Source organism: Eptesicus fuscus, chromosome 1, assembly GCF_027574615.1.
Source record: "Eptesicus fuscus isolate TK198812 chromosome 1, DD_ASM_mEF_20220401, whole genome shotgun sequence".
NCBI classification, from domain to species: domain Eukaryota; kingdom Metazoa; phylum Chordata; class Mammalia; order Chiroptera; family Vespertilionidae; genus Eptesicus; species Eptesicus fuscus.
The window spans coordinates 72204558-72223408 of record NC_072473.1 but is presented as its reverse complement, the minus strand read 5'-3'; the positions used below and the strand labels follow the sequence as shown (position 1 = coordinate 72223408).

General features: G+C 42.9%; 2 protein-coding genes and 1 long non-coding RNA gene across 4 annotated transcripts in view; 1 reads left to right on the top strand and 2 right to left on the bottom strand.

Moving 5' to 3' along the window:
• LOC129150394 (uncharacterized) overlaps positions 1-18851 on the top strand; it is a 66045-nt gene that overhangs the window by 32136 nt on the left and 15058 nt on the right. The gene's annotated exons all lie outside the window — the stretch shown is intronic.
• Positions 1-18851, bottom strand: part of TCEAL4 (transcription elongation factor A like 4) — a 57447-nt gene that overhangs the window by 30563 nt on the left and 8033 nt on the right. The window lies entirely within an intron of this gene.
• LOC103302165 (transcription elongation factor A protein-like 5) lies at positions 12727-13279 on the bottom strand. The gene is given in 2 exon segments (XM_008159192.3): positions 12727-12759; positions 12761-13279. Coding segments are annotated over 2 exon segments (552 nt in total).

Here is an 18851-nt window from a genome sequence, read left to right as displayed (position 1 = left end):
AACCAAAGTTTGGTTTCATTGATTTTTCTCTATTGTTTTCATGTTCTCTATTCCATTAATTTCCTAATTTCTGCATCCTTCTACTTGCTTTGTGTTGAATTTGTATTCTTTTCATAGTTTCATGATGTGGAAGATTAGGTTATTGACATCTTTTCCCTTTTTAAAAATATAGTTATTTACAGCTATAATTTTTTTCTCTAAGCTCTGCTTTAGTTGCATCTCATAAGTTTTGGTATGTAGTGTTTTCATTTTCTTTCATCTCAAATTAATGTGTAATTTACCTTTGTTCTCTTTTTAAACCCAATAGTTTTTAAGGAGTATATTTTTTATTTCCCACATATTTGTGAAATCCCCAGATATCCTAATGATACTGATTTCTAATTGCATGCTCTTTTGATTGTAAAACATTTTGTATTATTTAAATCCTTTTAAATATTTTGAGATTTAATTTATGGCTTGACATAATTATTGGGAAAAGTAGAACAAACTAAACTAAAGCAAACAGAAGGAAGGAAATAATGAAGATTAGAGTGGAAATAAACATAATAGAGTATAGGAAAACAAAATGGACAAATGTTAGCTACACTCACCAAGACAAAGCAAGAATACTCGTTACTAAAATCAGGAACAAAATGGGGACATCACTACTGACATTAAAGAAATAAAGAGTATTATAAAGGAATAATATGAATAACTACATGTTAACAAATTAGGTAACCTAGAAGAAATGGACATTTTCTAAAAAGATATACTGGCCCGGCTGGCATGGCTCAATGGTTGAGGTTGACCTATGAACCAGGAGGTCATGGTTCAATTCCTGGTCAGGTCACATGCCCAGGTTGCGGGCTTGATCCCCAATCGGGGGCATGCAGGAGGTAGCCCATCAATGATTCTCTCTCATCATTGATGTTTCTGTCTCTCCCTCTCCCTTCCTCTCTTAAATCAATAAAAATATATTTTTAAAAGATATACTGTACTGAAACTGATTAAAGAAGAAATTGAAAATTGGAATAGACCTCTATAAAGAGATTGAATTAGTAATCCAAAAACCTCAAAAAGAAAAACCCAGGCCCAGACATCTTCACTGGTTCATTATACCAAATTTTAAAGAAAAATTAACACAAACAGCCCAGCCGGCATGGTTCAGTAGTTGAGCATCAACCTATGAATCAGGAGGTTATGGTTCAATTCCCAGTCAGGGCATATGCCTGGGTTGTGGGCTCAGTCCCCAGTGTGTAGCATGCAAGAGGCAACCAAATGATGATTCTCTCTCATCATTGATGTTTTATCTCTCTTCCCTTTCTCTCTGAAATAATTTAAAATATATATATTTTTAAAACCTTTAATATTCTTACAAAAATAGAAGAGAGAACACGTCTCAATATATTCTTTGATGTGAGCATTATCCTGATATAAAAACAAAAAAAATTACAAAAGAAACTACAGAACAATATTCCTTATGGATATAAACACAAAATTCCTCTACAGAATACTACAAAAATAATCCAACAGCACATATAAAGGATACCATTATCAAATGGAATTCACTCCAGGAATGTAAGTCTGGTTTGACATCCGAAAATCAGTCAATCAACATAAAATGCCATATCCTATCTAATAAAAGAGAAACATGCAAATTTACTGTACCTCCGCTACACCCACAAGCTACACCCACCAGCCAATCAGGGGCTAGTATGCAAATCAACCCAACAAATATGGTAGTGGCCACAGAGCTGGAGAGAGCAGGAGGCTTGGGTTGCCCCTGGCGATGGAGGAAGCCAAGCTTTCTGCCCGCCGTGGCCTGCCCTGGCCTCCGCTCAAGCCTACAAAGTTTCAATTATAGAAGATAAATAAATCCCAGATACCAGGGCCTCTGCTTGGGTCGCCGGAGGGGTGTGGCCAGCCTGAAAACCACCACAGGCCGCCCCACGCCCCAAGGGAACCCCTACCCTGATCCAGGACACCCTTCAGGGCAAACCAGCTGGCCCCCACTCATGCACCAGGCCTCTATCCTATCTAATAAAAGAGTAATATGCAAATTGACTATCACTCCAACACACAAGATGGCTGCCCCATGTGGTCAAAGATGGCTGCCCCCATGTGGACACAAGATGGCTGCCACAAGATGGCCAGCAGGGGAGGGCAGATGGGAGGGACCAGGCCTGCAAGGGAGGGCAGTTGTGGGCGATCAGGCCAGGAGGGGAGGGCAATTGGGGGGGCCCCAGGCCTGCAGGGGAGAGCAGTTGGGGGGATCAGGCCTGCAGGGGAGGGCAGTTAGGGGTGACCATGCCTCTACAGGGGAGGGCAGTTAGGGGTGACCAGGTCAGCAGGGGAGGGCAGTTAGGGGCAATCAGGCTGGCAGGGGAGTGTTTAGGGGGTGATCAGGCTGGCAGGTAGAAGTAGTTAGGGGCAATCAGGAAGGCAGTCAGGCAAGCAGTTGGGAGCCAGCAGTCCTGGATTGTGAGGGGGGTCCCAGATTGGAGAGGGTGCAGGCTGGGCTGAGGGACACCCCCCCCCCATGCACAAATTTTGTGCACCGGGCCTCTAGTTAACACAATAAAGGAAAAACACATGATCATATCACTAGACACAGAAAAAGCATTTGACAAAATGGGAACTTCCTCAACCTGGTAAGGATATACCCAAATGTAACTATAGCTTACATCATACTTCATGGTTAAAGATTTAATGTTTTTCCCTTAAAATCAGAAACAAGACGAGAATGTCTAATCCCCATACTTTTATTTAGTATTGAACTATAGGTCTAGGGCAATTAAGCAAGAAAAAGAAATAAAAGGCATCCAGATTGGAAGGAAAAAGTAATTCTATCTCTATTTATAGTCATGATCTTATAGATAATATTCCTAAGGTATCCACACTGAAAAAAAGCTTTTAGAATAAGTGTATTTAGAAAGGTAGCAGAATACAATATCAATATACAAAATGAGTTATATTTCTGTACACTAGCAATGAACTATCTGAAAATGAAAATTAAGAAAATGATTCTTTTCAAAGCATCAAAAAGAATAAAACACTTAAGAATAAATTTAACCAAAGAAGTGCAAAATTTGTATGCTGAAAAAAGAAACATTGCTTAAAGAAATTAAAGGAGACGTAAATAAATGTAAACATATGCTGCTTCATGGATTGTAAGACTTAATATTGTTAAATTGTCAATATTTCCTAAATTGACCTCATTCATTGCAATCTGTATCAAAACTCCAGCTGATATTTTCCAGAACTTGACAAGCTGATACCAAAATTCATAGACATCCAAAGTAACCCAGAATCTCTAAAATGATCTTGAAAAAGAAGTAGAAAGGCCTTGCAGTTCTCAATTTCCAAATTCATTACAAAGCTACAGTAATCAAGATAGTGTGGTGCTTGCACTAGTATAAGGATAGATATATAGATCAATAAAACATAATTGAGAGCCCTAACTGGTTTGGCTCAGTGGATAGAGCTTCGGCCTCCGGACTGAAGGGTCCCAGGTTCAATTCCAGTCAAGGGCATATACCTTGGTTGTGGGCACATACCCAGTGGGGAGTGTGCAGGAGGCGGCTGATCGATGTTTCTCTCTCATCGATGTTTCTAACTCTCTATCTCTCTCCCTTCCTCTCTGTAAAAAAATCAATAAATATATTTTAAAAAAACATAATTGAGAGTCTAGAACTAAGCCTTCATATTTATAGTCAATGCATTTATTATTTTTTATCTTCACCTGAGAATATGTTTATTGATTTTAGAGAGAGAAGGGAAAGAGAGAGAGGAACATTGATGTGAGAAACATTGATCACTTCCTCCTGCACATGCCCTGACCAGGGATGGAACCTGCAACCTAAGTATGTGTCCTGCCTGACCAGGAATCAAACCCACAACCTTTTTGGTGTATTGCTGACCCTCCAACCAACTTAGCCACCCCCACCTGGCCATGGCAGTTCAATGCATTTTTGACAAATATACCAAGACAATTCAATGGGGAAAGAATCATTTTTAAAGAAATGGTGCCAGGTCAACTGGATATCTACATGCAAAAGAATGAATTTGGATCCTTACTTTTCATGATATAAAAACTCAAAGTGATCCCTGGCCAGTGTGACTCAGTTAAGTGTCATCCCATGCACCAAGAGGTCGCCAGTTTGATTTCTAGTTAGAGCACATGCCTGGTTTGTGGGCTTGATCCCTGATAGGGGGTGTGAGGGAGGCAGCCAATCAATGTTTCTCTCTCCCTTCCTCTCTAAAACTAATAAAAATGTTAAAAAAACAACAACCTCAAAGTGAATCATAGTTCTGAGTGTAAGCACCAAGCCTATAAAACTCTTAGAATTAGCCCTAGCTAGTTTGACTCAGTGGATGGAGCGTAGGCCTGTGAACTGAAAGGTCCCAGGTTCAGTTCTGGTCAAGAGCACATGGCTGAGTTGCAGGGTCGATCCCCAGTGGGGTCATGCAGGAGGCAGCCAATCAATGATTCTCTATCATCATTTATGTTTCCATTTCTCTCTCCCTTTCCCTTCTCTGAAATCAATAAAAATATATCATCCTATCTAATAAAGAGGGAATATACTAATTGACCCTCACACCATTGCAAAGATGGCGGTGCCCACAGCCAAGAAGGAGGGAATGTGCTAATTGACTGCCCCCCCTCAAAGATTGATGCAGCCACAGCCAATAAGGAGGGGATATGCTAATTGACTGCCATGCCTTCAAAGATGGAGGTGCCCACAGCCACAAGATGGCAGCACCCAGTCCCCTCAGCCCCACTGAGGCAGCAGGCATGTGGTAAGGCTGGGCCCGCCCCCAGGTGGGCCCAGCTGCTCCGCATGTCTGTCTCCAGAGTCCCCCAGTCCCCTCAGCTCCCCAGCTGCCCAGGGCTGGTCCGAGGCACAGGCAAGCCTCAGATGGCAGCTGCCCAGCTGCCCAGGGCCAGCCGAGGTGCAGGTAACCAGGGCTGGCCAAGGTTTGCGCTGCTGGCAGTGGCAGCAGCAGAGGTGTGATGGGGGCATCTCCTTCCCCTGATTGCCAGGTCACCTCCTGCTCCTGAGGGCTCCTGGACTGTGAGAGGGGGCAGGACGGGCTGAGGGACCACCCTCCAGTGCATGAATTTTCATGCACCGGGCCTCTAGTCATAATAATAGAAGGCCAAGAGGCGTCATGACCAAAATGACCAAACGAACGGTCACCATGAGGGGACCCCTGCCATGATCAGGGCGTGGCCGGCCTTCAAATTGTGAGCGGCCCCTTGCGCAGGCTGGCCCAGTGCCCCAAAGGGGACCCGCGCCATGATTGGGGGCATGGCCGGCCTTCAAATTGTGAGCGGCCCCTTGCGCAGGCCAGCCCAACACCCCAGAGGGGACCCATGCCTCAGGCTCCTCACCCTCACTCACGAGCCTGCATCCAGCCTCACCAGCGGCTGCCGCTCCCCTCAGCCATCAGCCCACCAGCATGGAAGGAGAGGAGGATGGAAGCTGCCAGTGCAAGTGCGATCAGAATCACAGATTGCCCTGCTAAAAGCCACACACTCCCACCAAAAACCAGTCCTATAGATGTTTAATCTCTCCCTGTGTGCCTCCCTGCCCTGCCTCTGCCGATGGGACCCTGCTCCTGACATGCCTTTCTCTTGGTTGCCGCCATCTTGGGAAGGTTAACACCCAGCTGACTGCCCAGGCCTCAGGCAGCAGACACCATGACAAAGAGGTCATGGAGGGTCAAGGCACTGCCTCTGGTTGAAGCAGGTGCTGTGGGAGCAAAGTGACCAAAAGAAATAGTTATGTCCAATAGACATCTAACTCCACACGTAGTGTGCGAATTAGTCATTGTTAGAGCCGAATTTAGTACTGGTGTGCCCCATTTTAAGCTGACCCCCCAAATAGACTTACCATGTTGATAATTCACTTTACTACAGAAAGAATGCACAAAGATTCTTGAAATAAGCAAAATATTTTGCACCTCATAGTATGAGATGTTTAAATATCATTAAAAATAATCTCTATGAGTAAAGGGAGTTGATATTAACAAAATCTAATATACCCAATTCAAAATGTCATTCAGAAATGCATCTACTATGTAAAATCAAAGTATGGGATCTAGGGTTTGGAAAAAGCAACTTTACTCTGCTCTACCTGCTCATCTCTTCAGCCTTATGGTTTGCAAAAAAGTCTCAATAAAGAGATGGAGCAGAAGGAAAAGTAATGCTTCATGGCACTGAAATTTATCTGTTTCTTCAACAAATATTTATAAAAGTTGTATTAACTTTGTGCCTGTATTATAGAAACAGAATACACCTCTGTCCCCATCATCAAAGGGCTTAAAGTCTCTGTGAGTTCCCAGTAAGGTAAACCCGTAAACAGCCAAAGAAGGAGCAGGTTTTAATACAATTCTTATAAAAATTACTGAATAAAAAGCTGTCCTCACTCTCCCTTTAGAACAAGAATTAAAAGGAGCAAATAAATATAATGAATGAATCCGAATCCTTTGGGGACCCCAACCCTCAGAGACTAACACAGGTTTTGTGAGGCCTAAAGTTTACTGAACCTGAAGGTCTAATTTTTTTTGGGGGGGAGGGGGTTTAAATAAGGTTTAAAAATGACTTTATTTAGAATAAGAAAATAAATTACAAATAACTGTAGGCTTGGGGAATCTGTTCCTTTCTCTTTTATTTATTTATTATTTTTAAATATATTTTATTGATTTTTAACAGAGAGGGAAGAGAGAAGAATAGAGAGTTAGAAACATCGATGAGAGAGAAACATCAATCAGCTGCCTCCTGCACACCTCCCACTGGGGATGTGCCCGCAACCAAGGTACATGCCTTTGGCTGGAACCGAACCTGGGACCCTTCAGTCCGCAGGCCGACACTCCATCCACTGAGCCAAACCAGTTAGGGCAGTCCCTTTCTCTTTTTAAATCATTTCAGGCAGGTTATCCAAAATGCTGCTGGTGGCAACTTGCTTGCTCTCTCCCCCAGAACAAATCCAGCCCTTACAGGGGCTCTGAAGCTTCCTTAGCTTTACCATAAAAAAAAAAAAAAAATCAACAACACTCCTTTCTGGACAAAATTCTTTCTTTTTAAATTTTTTAATTTTATCAAAGTAGTAAATACATAGTTCATAATGTATCTTTTTTTCCCCAGGTGTGTAGTGTAATGGTATATCGTTGTTTTTATTCTATTGCTGACACTATTATAGATGTCTCCCATTTCCTCCCCTTTACTCTCCTCCACCCAGTTCCCCCCCCACCTCTGGCCATCATCACACTTTTGTCTATGTCCATCCCCCTCCCCTCTGACCTCTGTCAGTCCCTCCCATCCTATATAATAAAAGGCTAATATGCAAATCGACCAAATGGTAGAACAACCAGTCGCTATAATGCACACTGATCACCAGGGGGCAAATGCTCAATGCAGGAGCTGCCCCCTGGTGGTCAATGTGCTCCCACAGGGGGAGTGCTGCTAAGCCAGAAGCCCTGAGCTGGGTTCATGGCTGGCAAGCACAGCAGCAGTAGCACTCCTGCCTCCTTAGCAGCACTAAGGATGTCTGACTGCTGGGTTAGGCCCCTCCCCCGCGGGGAGCAGGCCTAAGCCGGCAGTTGGACATCCCCCAAGGGCTACCAGACTGCAAGAGGGCACAGGCCGGGCTGAGGGACCCCCGTGAGTGCATGAATTTCATGCACCTGGGCCTCTAGTTTAAAAATAAATAAATAAGTAAATAAAACTTAGAAGTAAACATAGGAGTAAATATTGGTTGCCATAGGTTAGGCAATGGTTTCTTAAAGATGATGCCAAAGTATAGTCAATGAAGATAAAACAGATGAACTTAATCAAAATGAAAAACTGTGCTTCAAAGGACACCATCCAGGAAGTTAAAAGAAATCCCACAGAATGAGAGAAAAGATTTGCAAATCATATATCTGATAAGGGCTTATATCCAGAATATAAAATGATCTCTTATGAATCAACAATAAAAAGGCAAATAACCTAATTCTAAAATGGACAAATGTTTCGAATAGATATTTCTCTGAAGAAGATATACAAATGGGCCCTATACCCATGAAAATATATTTGATATCATTACCCATTACAGAAATACAAATCACACCTCAATGAGATATCACTTCACATTCACTAAGATAGATTTTTCAAAAGACAGACAAGAACAAGTCCTGGTGAGAATATTAAGTAATTGGAACCTCATACATTGTTGGTGAGAATGAGAAATGGTACAGCCCCTTTTAAAAACATTTAGCACTCTGACTGGCGTGGTTTAGTGGTTAGATCGTCAGCCCGCAAACCAAAGGGTTGCAGGTTTGATCACCGGCCCAGGCCGGGGCATGTGCAAGAGGCAATCAATCAATGAGTCTCTCTCACATCAATGTTCCTCTCTCTCCCCCTGCCTCCCTACCTTCCACTCTCTCTAAAAACTCAATGGAGCCCAGCTGGCGTGGCTCAGTGGTTGAGCATCGACCTATGAACCAGGAGGTCATGGTTCGATTCCCAGTCAAGTCACATTCCCAGGTTGAGGGCTCAATCCCCAGTAGGGGGCATGCAGGAGGCAACCAATCAATCATTCTCTATCATCATTGATGTTTCTATCTCTCCCTCCCGCTTCCTCTGTGAAATCAATAATAAAAATATTCTTTAAAAAATAGAATTAAATTTGCCCTAGCTGGTTTGGTTCAGTGGATAGAGCATCAGCCTGAGGACTGAGGGGTCCAGGGTTTGATTCCAGTCGAGGGCACTTGCCTGGGTTGCGGGCTTGATCCCCAGTAGGGGGCATGTAGGAAGCAGAAGATCGATGATTCTCTCTCATCACTGATGTTTCTAACTTTCTTTCCCTCTCCCTTCCTCTCTGAAATCAATAAAAATATATATTAAAAAAATTTAAATTTAAAAAATATCCTTGGGTGAGGATCAACAAAAATAAAATAAAGATAAAAAACATTTAGCAATTCTTCAAAATTTTAAACCTAGTTACCACATAACCCATTAATTATTTTCTTAGGTGCACATACTCCAAATAATTGAAACATGCATTCAAACAATAAGTTTTCCACAGATGTTTAAAGGAGCATTATTCATAATAGCCAAGAATTAAAACAGCCCAAATGTTCATCAACTGATGAACAGATAATAAATGTGGTATACCATTTAATGGAGTATTATTAGTCAGTAAAAAGGGATGGAGCACTGATACATGCTGCAGCATGGGTGAACCTTCAAAACATTATGTTGAGTGAAAGAAGTTAGTCACAAAAGACCACATATTTTTATTCTATTTGTATAAAATGTCCACAATAGCCAAATCCATAGAGACAGAAGGTAGATTAGTGGTTGCCAGTATCTGGGTGGGGGGAGGATGGTGGGGGAGGGGAATATTTAGTGTTTGCTAATGTACAGTTTCTTTGGGGCATGGTGAGGATATTCTAAAACTAGAGGCCCAATGCACGAAATTCATGCATTGGGCCTCTAGTATCTCAGTAAAACTACTATCTTAAAAAGCATGATTATTTCTGTGCCGCACTGGCACAGCCAAGGGTGAACCTGAGTGGGGGCGGCTGGAAGGCTTAGAAAAGACAGACAAGAGAATGAAAGCTGGGTCTCAGTGGGACCCTGCTTCCTGAGAGACAGTGCTGCACCCACAAGCCGTGTCTTTATTTTATAGCCAGATTTCCACGAGGCAAAGTAAGGGCGTGGTCAAGAGGTTTACAACATTCTCGTGGGTTTCGATCCTACTCAACTACATCCACCTGAACTCTATCAAGCCTACATTGCTCAGGCACGTGGGGCCACATGTTCGGACCATAGGTTCACGCTTACAACTACAGCTGTTGGCTATAATTGTGCTGGGAGGGCTCTGCCCTCCAAGCTGGGACTTGCACGTGGCCACGAGAGGACTGTGCCCCCTCATCAGTCCAAGGCTTGAACCTGTCCAAACACTGTAGCCACGCCCCACATATTTCCATTTAAAGACAAAGTAGTCTCTGAGGTGGAAGAGGTCTCCTATAATCAATCTTTTTCAAATTGATGACTGGTATCACCTAGAAATGGTGCCATGTTAGGGGCTCAACATTGGTTCTGTACTCAGCTATGACAGTAGTTATATAAGGTTGGTAAGAGGAGTCAATATTGTTGAGCTTTTGCATAGCTCTATTCCTCCTTCCATGTCCACTTTGTACATGGGCTCATTGAGCAAACACTGGGATTGCTGGGAGGAAAGGCTGAATGATATCTACAGAGATAGTCATTTTTTTCTCCCAGTTATTCAGTTTCCTCTATAATGGATGCCCTCAGTGGGTACATTCAATATCTGAATAAGTATGGGCTATGTAGAACGGAATACCGACTGGTAGCCTTTAGATCCCAAGACCCCCCTACTGAATGAATGGGATTAGTCGTATAAAAGAGACACCAGAGAGCTCCCTTTCCCCTTCTGCCATGTGAAAACATCTGTTAATGAACCAGGAATCAGGCCCTCAACAGACACCGAAATGCTGGCACCTTAATCTTGGACTTCCCAGACTCCAGAACTGTGAGAAATAGGTATTTGTTGTTTTAGCCACGCAGTTGGTGGTATTTTTGTTATAGCAACCTGAATTAAGACAACATCCAATTGTTCTAGCATCACTTGTTGAAAAATCTATTGTTCCCTGAATTACTTTAGGACCTTTTTAAAAAATGAATTGACTATATATATGTGTGCCTTTTCCTGGACTGTTTTAGTCCACTGATCTATATGTCTAGCCTATGCCAATACTACATAGTTTTGATTACTGTAGCTTTATAGTCTTGAAATCAGTCAATGAGTCCTCTTTGTTCTTCATATTCAAAATATTTTGGTTATCCTATGTCCTTTGATTTTTCATATAACTTTTAGAATCCTGTTTTTCTGGGATTTCTATTGGGATAGTATTGAATTTATAGATCAATTTTGGAGAGGATTATCATATTAACACTATTCAGCCTCTAGACCATAAGCGGTATATCTCTTTAAACTCAGGATTCCTGATTCACTCATAATTTATTAAGTAAATGTGTCAACTACACTGTAAGGAATATCAGAATGAATAAGAAAAAATCTACTTTGAGAAAAGAATACTGGTTGGCTAAATAAAAAATGCCTCACATTGAGAGTTTTTAATATTTTCAAGAGCACTATTACCCTTTTCATTTGGAATTGGTTTGGAATGGGAAGGGGTATTTTCAGCTTGAAACTCAGTTGTGTGACTCTCAGTTCTGTGTGGACAAGTCTCTTGATTTTGTATAGCAAGCAAGCCAGAAGACATTTTAGAGAGCAAACACACTAAGAAAGGCATGTAAATTTAGATATGGTTTCCCTGGGGTACTGCAGTGTGGTGTTTAGTTCAAATCAACATCCATTGCCCGGTGCATATATTAGTCTCAGGACACAGCCCCAAGTGGACCAAAAATATCTAAGTCTTATGAAGAGAAAAGAAATTATAAGCAAATATAAAATGAACTAAAAATAGTGACTACTTTGCTATGCACTATGTAATACAGTGGGGCCCAAGCAGCCCTTGGGCAGTACCACCTGGGTAGGTATAACTCTGAAGTTGGGGGATGGGCTTTATCCACACTCCTGTAGGAGTCAAATAGGGGCTTTGGCCCTTTGAAGACTATAGGGAATCAGAGGACCTTTGTCACCATGAGGACTCCATCATATCAATAGCTGTCAGCAGAGGGTATATGGTAATATCCAGAGAAGGATGGTACCTCTTCTCAGCTACTTGGATTTGTTCCTGGGCACAGGTGAGCTCTCCCCTGAGTGTCTGACAGGATACAGGGTTCTTCTACTGCAAAGGAGCCAGCCCACCACAGCTCACATACTTAGTACCTCATTTGATCCACTCAGCAGTTGTTAAAACCACCAGATTGATTCCTCTAGCTATGAACCCTAGAGATAATATGTTTTACTTATCATTTTACATTCTGACAAGAATTTTTAAGCGTTTTCATTGCCCTCATAAATTCACTGAACATTACCATGTATTGATTCCTGGATTTTTTTCTTTTTCAGTTTTTTTTGGGATTTTTTAAATTATGACAAACATAATCCATATCCTTTAGGAAAAAGTGGAGATTAGTGAGCAAAGCAAAGAAAAAGAATCACAAATGGAGCCATAGAGCAGTAGAGGACCCAGGATACAGGACATCAGTGCCCACTGACATGGTTACAACTAGGGGATGACATAGGGATGGTCATGTTCACAGAGGAATGGCATGGAGGTACCTAACCATCAGGTGACTGGACCTATTTTTGAGTACAGGCAAGACCTCTTTTTGTGTACCATGCAGGAAACACCATCCTGCTTTTTAGTGTACACATTTTCAGAGTCTTCTCTGTGCATAAACGCATTATGCAAACATATTCACATTTTTACAAAATTGGGCTGGCACTGTATATGTGGTTCCGAAAACAGTTTTCTTTATTGTTTTACAAAGTACCATGACCATCTCTTCCATGCACATGGATGAAAATCCAGTATTGAAACGGAGAGAACTGTATAGTTGGACCAAAAGGCTGCTTGTATCAAGAATAGCAGACACCTATAGCAAAGTATCAGCTTAAGGTTAAAGCACATCGCCTGGCAAATACTCTCCCCCCTCCCCGCCCAAGGGAAAGCAGGGTTGGAATATTCTCATCAGATACATCAGAATTGAAGCCCAAGGGCTTTAAAGATATGGGATATTATGTAAGCCCCTACCTCCACTCCTCACTCCCCTGACACCCCACTGGCCCCTTGGGAAGAATGGATCCTGTACATCTCTTTGCATCCAGTGAAAACTACCTGTTTTCTGTCTTTTCCTTAGCTCTTCCTGAGCCCTTGCTACATCTCCACATTCTCTCATCCTCTCCTCAATGCCCAAATGCCTTTTCTGTAAGTCCTCCTGATAGTCCTTGAGGGAATCATCCGTCCACCTGTCCGTTTTTTGCTTTGCTTTCCGGGGCACATACTCTTCAGCCGGGCGTTTTTCGGCAGCTCGCAGCTGGCTCTCTGGCTTGGCCTGGGGTTCTGGCTTGGCCTGGGGTTCTGGCTTGCCCTCACTGCGAGCTTTTCCCTCACCCTGGGACTTGCTCTGCCTTTCTTGTTTCCCCTCATCATCTGGCTGTCCTTGATCTTGGAGCTTTCCCTCGTGCCCTGGCTTCCCCTCCACTTCTGGCTTTTCCTTCCCGTCTGACTTTCCTTCATCCTCTGTATCTACTTCATCTTCTGGCTTTCCCTCGCTTTCCGGCTTTCCTTCATTTTCCATGTAGAGCTTTTCCATGTTGAGATGTCCCCTCCCTTTCCTGTACTGGGGAGTGGGGTGGGGTGGGGGAGGAGGAGAGGAAGAGAAGACAAGGAAGACTGAGGACTGGCTCAGATAGTACTGGCATCTGGCCCATGGTCAGGGTTCCCCTGAGCTGGCCTTCTGTCACATTTCCCCCACTGTACGCACGAGCGCCAACCATTTCTCTGGCAAGCCCTACCATTTTCTGTACATCCTTCAGGGTGCGGGGATATGTGTATATTATATGTGGAAGTAGGATGGGCAGTGGGGCCCTCAAATTCTGTTCAACCTTCACTCTCCACCAACACTCCTAGCCCATGTCCAGTGCCTCTTTCCACTTTCACTGACCTGCAGGGATTCTGGACAGGATCTTCCTTTCCGTGCCTAGCAGAGTGCTGGGGTCAGACACACAGACCTGCAGACAGACAAGAACCCGGGCCAGTGGCTGTGCGCTCAGTGGACTGGTGTCCCTTTCCTGAATCAGGGGATTCCACATCCAACGTTGCCCTCTCCTACCTGCCCCGCACCCAAGTGGCCATATCTCTTTTCAGGACTGGGGCACCAGACCAGGAAGCTTCCCAAACTGTTTGTGCTTCTGTGTCCCCCTCCCCTGCAGTTAACCCACCCCACCCTCACCCCTTTTTCGTGGAGGTCGATATTTCCTCACAGGCCCAGTGTGAGGGGTGGGTGGGTGGGGTATTTCCAGAATATGCCTACGTTTCACTGTCGCACTGCGGTACGCGCCCCCTCACATTTCGGGCTCGTAAATGGATGGAGGGCTTAGAGGTGGGGGGTTGAGGAGGTGGCGGGGCCTGTGATGGGGTCTTCCTTCCTCACCTGCCCGCGCAGTGCTGCGTCCACCTCCTGCCCCATCTCCGTGACTCTTTAGCTTCCCCACCCCACCGCTGTTCCCTATCCTCGCATCCACCTTCACCCCAACCAGGGCCGCTGGCAAGGCCCACCAGCACACTCACCTGCGGGCCGGGCCAGGCCTGCGCCTCCTCAAGCTCATGGAAGCCCACTCGCCCCTCGCCTGCTGCCAGGGCATCTCAGGGAGGTGGCACCCCACGGCAAGGGGAGCTGACGGTGTTGGGATTTGTCTAGGGGCGGGAGCTGCTGCCCACGTGGGCACTCGGCGGATCACGTGAGCGTCGCATCACCCCAACTGGACCCCCCACCCCTCTCACCCAAATCCTGGGAGACGAGGCTGCTGCACCCCATGGGCGGGGGCGGGGGGAGAAGGCGGGTGATGGCAATGGGGGTACTCACTGAAATTTTCCTCCACATCCTTGACAGCAGGAGGCAGCTTTCTGCCCGCAGGTTCTTTACCTGGTGTATCTCAGGTCCTCGCCCAACATCCCTGTGAGATACCCATTATCGCCAGGTGTGACAGCTAATCACAGGGAGGGTACCCTACTTCACTAAGAGTGCTCAGGAACTCAGCCCCACAGCCTGCTTTCAAGACCAGCTCTGCCTGACTGGAGTCTGGTGGTGGTGCCTGCCAGAAAGTTGTGCTGCCGCCTTAAGTAGGGTGTTCCTGGGCCTCCTCTATTCTCAGCCCACATGTTCTCTCGGGTTATCTGTTTATTTTCCTCCAAGCATAGATGATTCCCAATGTAATTACATCTCCAGGCTAGCTCCTCCCCTGAGGCTCAGACCTGTTTTTTGCTTTCCCACCAGCAATACAGGAGTGTTTCCCCACACCCCTTCTTTCTTTTTTTTTTTTTTTTAAATATATTTTATTGATTTTTTACAGAGAGGAAGGGAGAGGGATAGAGAGCTAGAAACATCGATGAGAGAGAATCATCGACCAGCTGCCTCCTGCACACCCCCCACCGGGGATGTGCCCGCAGCCAATGTACATGCCCTTGACCGGAATCGAACCTGGGACCTTTCAGTCCGCAGACCGACGCTCTATCCATTGAGCCAAACCGGTTTCGGCTCCCCACACCCTTTCTACCATAATGTGTAACTTTTTAATTTCCACTAATATGATAGGTGAGAAGTCTCTCAATTGCATTTTATTTTAATATCACTGTAAATTGTATGCACATGTCTTTCCACATATTTCTATTGGGTGGTTGTTCTTTCTCATCTCATTTTTCAAGTGCTCTTTATACATTAACTAAGGCTAACTGGCTTATTTCAGGTCCATCCATACTGTCTCAAAGAGTAAGAGAGTCTTCTTTTTTACAGCTGCATAGTATTCCATGGTGTAAATGTACCACAGCTGTTTTATACACTCATCTACCGATGGGCACTTGGGCTGTTTCCAGATCTTAGGTATTGTAAATAATGCTGCTATAAACATAAGGGTGCATATATTCTTTCTGATTGGTATTTTGGGGATTTTAGGATATATTTCCAGAAGTGGGATGGCTGGGTGAAATGGCAGGTCCATTTTTAATTTTTTGAGGAACCTCCATACTGTTTTCCATAGTGGCTGTATGTCTGCATTCCCACCAGCAGTGTACTAGTGTTCCCTTTTCTCCACATCCTTGACAGAACTTTTGTTTATTGATTGATTTATCGATGGTAGCCATTCTGGCAGGTGTAGTTTTAATTTGCATGACTCTGAGGATTAGTGACTTTAAGCATTTTTCATGTGTCTATTGTCTGCCATACATTTTAATATGTAGTCAAATTTATCATACTTCTTTGCATCTAGATTTTGATTCATAGTTAAGAACTTTTTTTACATGAGGTCAAAGAGGAATTTACCCATGTTTTCTTTTATTTGTCTTGAGGTACCTGTTAATGAATAAAGGTTAAGGAGTAAACCAGCACCAAACTGAGTTGAACCTAAAGCTGACTCAAGGTACTAGAGTAACAAATATCAGTACCAAAGGCTCATTGAAAGAGGAGGAGTTTCCTAACAAACCATCACTCATATAATGCTGGGAACCAAAATGTTTCAGATTAAGGTTAATTACAAACTGGAAATACACTAGCCCTCAGAAAGTCTTTAAGTTTGGTTTTGCAACATATAGGTGGCCTCTGAACATAGATTATGGTGGTTCCATACAGGAATCACCCTTACTGGACTAGCAAACAAAATCTTCTTTGGAGTAAAATACTGTTAACTTATTTCTCAAGTTATTTCAATAAACAAATGTCCATGTACAATGCTGACACCCAAAAATAACCAGAAACACAAAGAAAAAAAGATAATTACGTGAAAAGCAGCAGAGATAACAGGTAACAAACAGATCCATTAGCTTTGAATTATTGGATACAGACTATTAAACCATAATGCTCAGTGCAATACAGTCTCATAACATAGAAATCCACACCTGAAACCTATATGACCCTATCAACCAATGTCAACCCAATAAATGTAATGAAAATAAATAAAAACGACAAAAATACTTAGTGTATTAAGATAAATAAAATCTAATCTTGACATTTCAATAGAGAACTAGAAGCAAAAAAAAAAAAAAGGAAATTTTAAAACTAAAAAATAACTTAACTGAAATTAGAAGTTCAATGGATGGCCTTAACAGCCAAATAAATACAGCTCAAGAAAGAATTACCTCTTGCTGGTGTTTCTCAGTAGTTAGAGCACCAGCCTGCTGCACCAAAGCACTACCTTTTGATTCCTGGTCAAGGGCATGTGCAGGGGTTGCAGGTTCTTCCATCCCCAGCCCATTAGGGCATGTGCAGGAGGCATTCTGTTGATGTGTCTCTCTCACATCAATGTTTCTCTCTCTCTCTCTCCCCGCTACCACCCTCCCACTCTCTCTAAAATATCAATGAGAAAAATATACTCAGATGAGGATTAGCAAAAATAAAATAAAATGTTAAATTATATTCAGAAGAAACTATAAGGCTGAACAGGTAGTCAAAAAATATGTAAAATATATATGGGAGAGTATAATAAGGTCTAACATGCTTTGTTTTACTGAATTTATTGGAGTGACATTGGTTAAAAAAATTATACAGGTTCCAGGTGTACAATTCTATAATACATCATCTGTATAGTGTAACGCGTGTTCACCACCGAAGGTCTAACATATGTTTAATTAGAGTTCTGAAAGGAAAAGAGAAATTGAAGTGTTCAGAGGCAATATTTGAAGATATAATGGCTGAGGATTTTTCAGAACTGATGAAAGACATTGATCCATAGATCCAGGAAGTCCAACATATCCCAAACAGAATAAATAAAAAGAAACTCATTCATAGATGTATAATTGAACTTACACAGAATCAAAGACAAAGACAAATAACAAAAGTAGCCAGAAAAAATAGAGTATGCCTTGAAAAGAACAAAAGTTAGGCTGATTCTAACCAGTTTGGCTCAGTGGATAGAGCATCGGCCTGCAGACTGAAGGGTCCCAGGTTCGATTCTGGTCAAGGGCATGTACCTTGGTTGCGGGCACATCCCCAGTGGGGGGTGTGCAGGAGGCAGCTGATCGATGTTTCTCTCTCATTGATGTTTCTAACTCTCTATCCCTCTCCCTTCCTCTCTGTAAAAAATCAATAAAATATATATTTTAAAAAAAGGCTGATTTCTGGCTTCTTAACAGCAACAACGGAAGCATGAGGTTGGTGGAATAACTTTAGTGTCCTGAAAGAAAATAAATGCCAAGAAATTGATAACCAGCAAAAATACCCTTCAAAAATAAAGGTGAAATAAAGACCTTTACAAATAAATAGAAACAGACAGAGTTTGCCAGCCACAGGCATGAACCAAAAGAAATACTAAATGCTACAGGGAAACTGGAAAATGATTACAGATGGAAGCCTGAAGATGAAGGAAGGGATAAACAGCAATTAAAAGGATAAATATCTATGCAAGTTTAAATTAATGCTATATAAAACAATAATATTATCTTATTAATGCATGTTGATAAAGAATGAATCAAAAGGGCTGGAGCAAAACTGTTTAAGTTTCTGCACTGCCAGGCCTGTGTAGCTCAATTGCTTGAGCGTAGTCCTATACACTGAGAGGTGCCCATTCGATTCTAGGTCAGGGCACATTGCCAGGTTGTGGACTTGATCCCCAGTAGGGGGCAATGTTTCTCTCTCATCATCTATGTTTCTATCTCTCTCTCTCCATCACCCTTCCTCTCTCTGAAATCAATAAAGACATATTTTTAAAAAGAAATGTAGCCCTAGCAGGTTTGGCTTAATGGATAGAGCATCAGTCTGCAGACTGAAGGGTCCCAGGTTCGATTCCAGTCCAGAGCACATATCTCAGTTGCAGGCTTCTCCCCTAGCCCGGGCCCTGGTTGGGCGCGTGTGGGAGGCAACCAATCAATGTGTTTCTCTCACATTGATGTTTCTGTCTTTCCCTCTCTTCCACTAAAAATCAATGGAAAAATCCTCGGGTAAGGATAAAAAAACAAACAAAAACTAAAAAACAACAACAATAAAAAAGAAATGTAAAAATATTTTGAACTAAATGAAAACAATCACAATTTGGGAAATGTAGCAAAAGTAGTGCTTCATGGGAAATTTCTAGATTAAATGAGAAAAGAATAAAGATCTAACATCAATAACCTAAGCTTTCTCTTAGGAAACTAAAGAAAGAAGAATAATTTAAGCCTAGAGCAAGCAGAAGAATGAA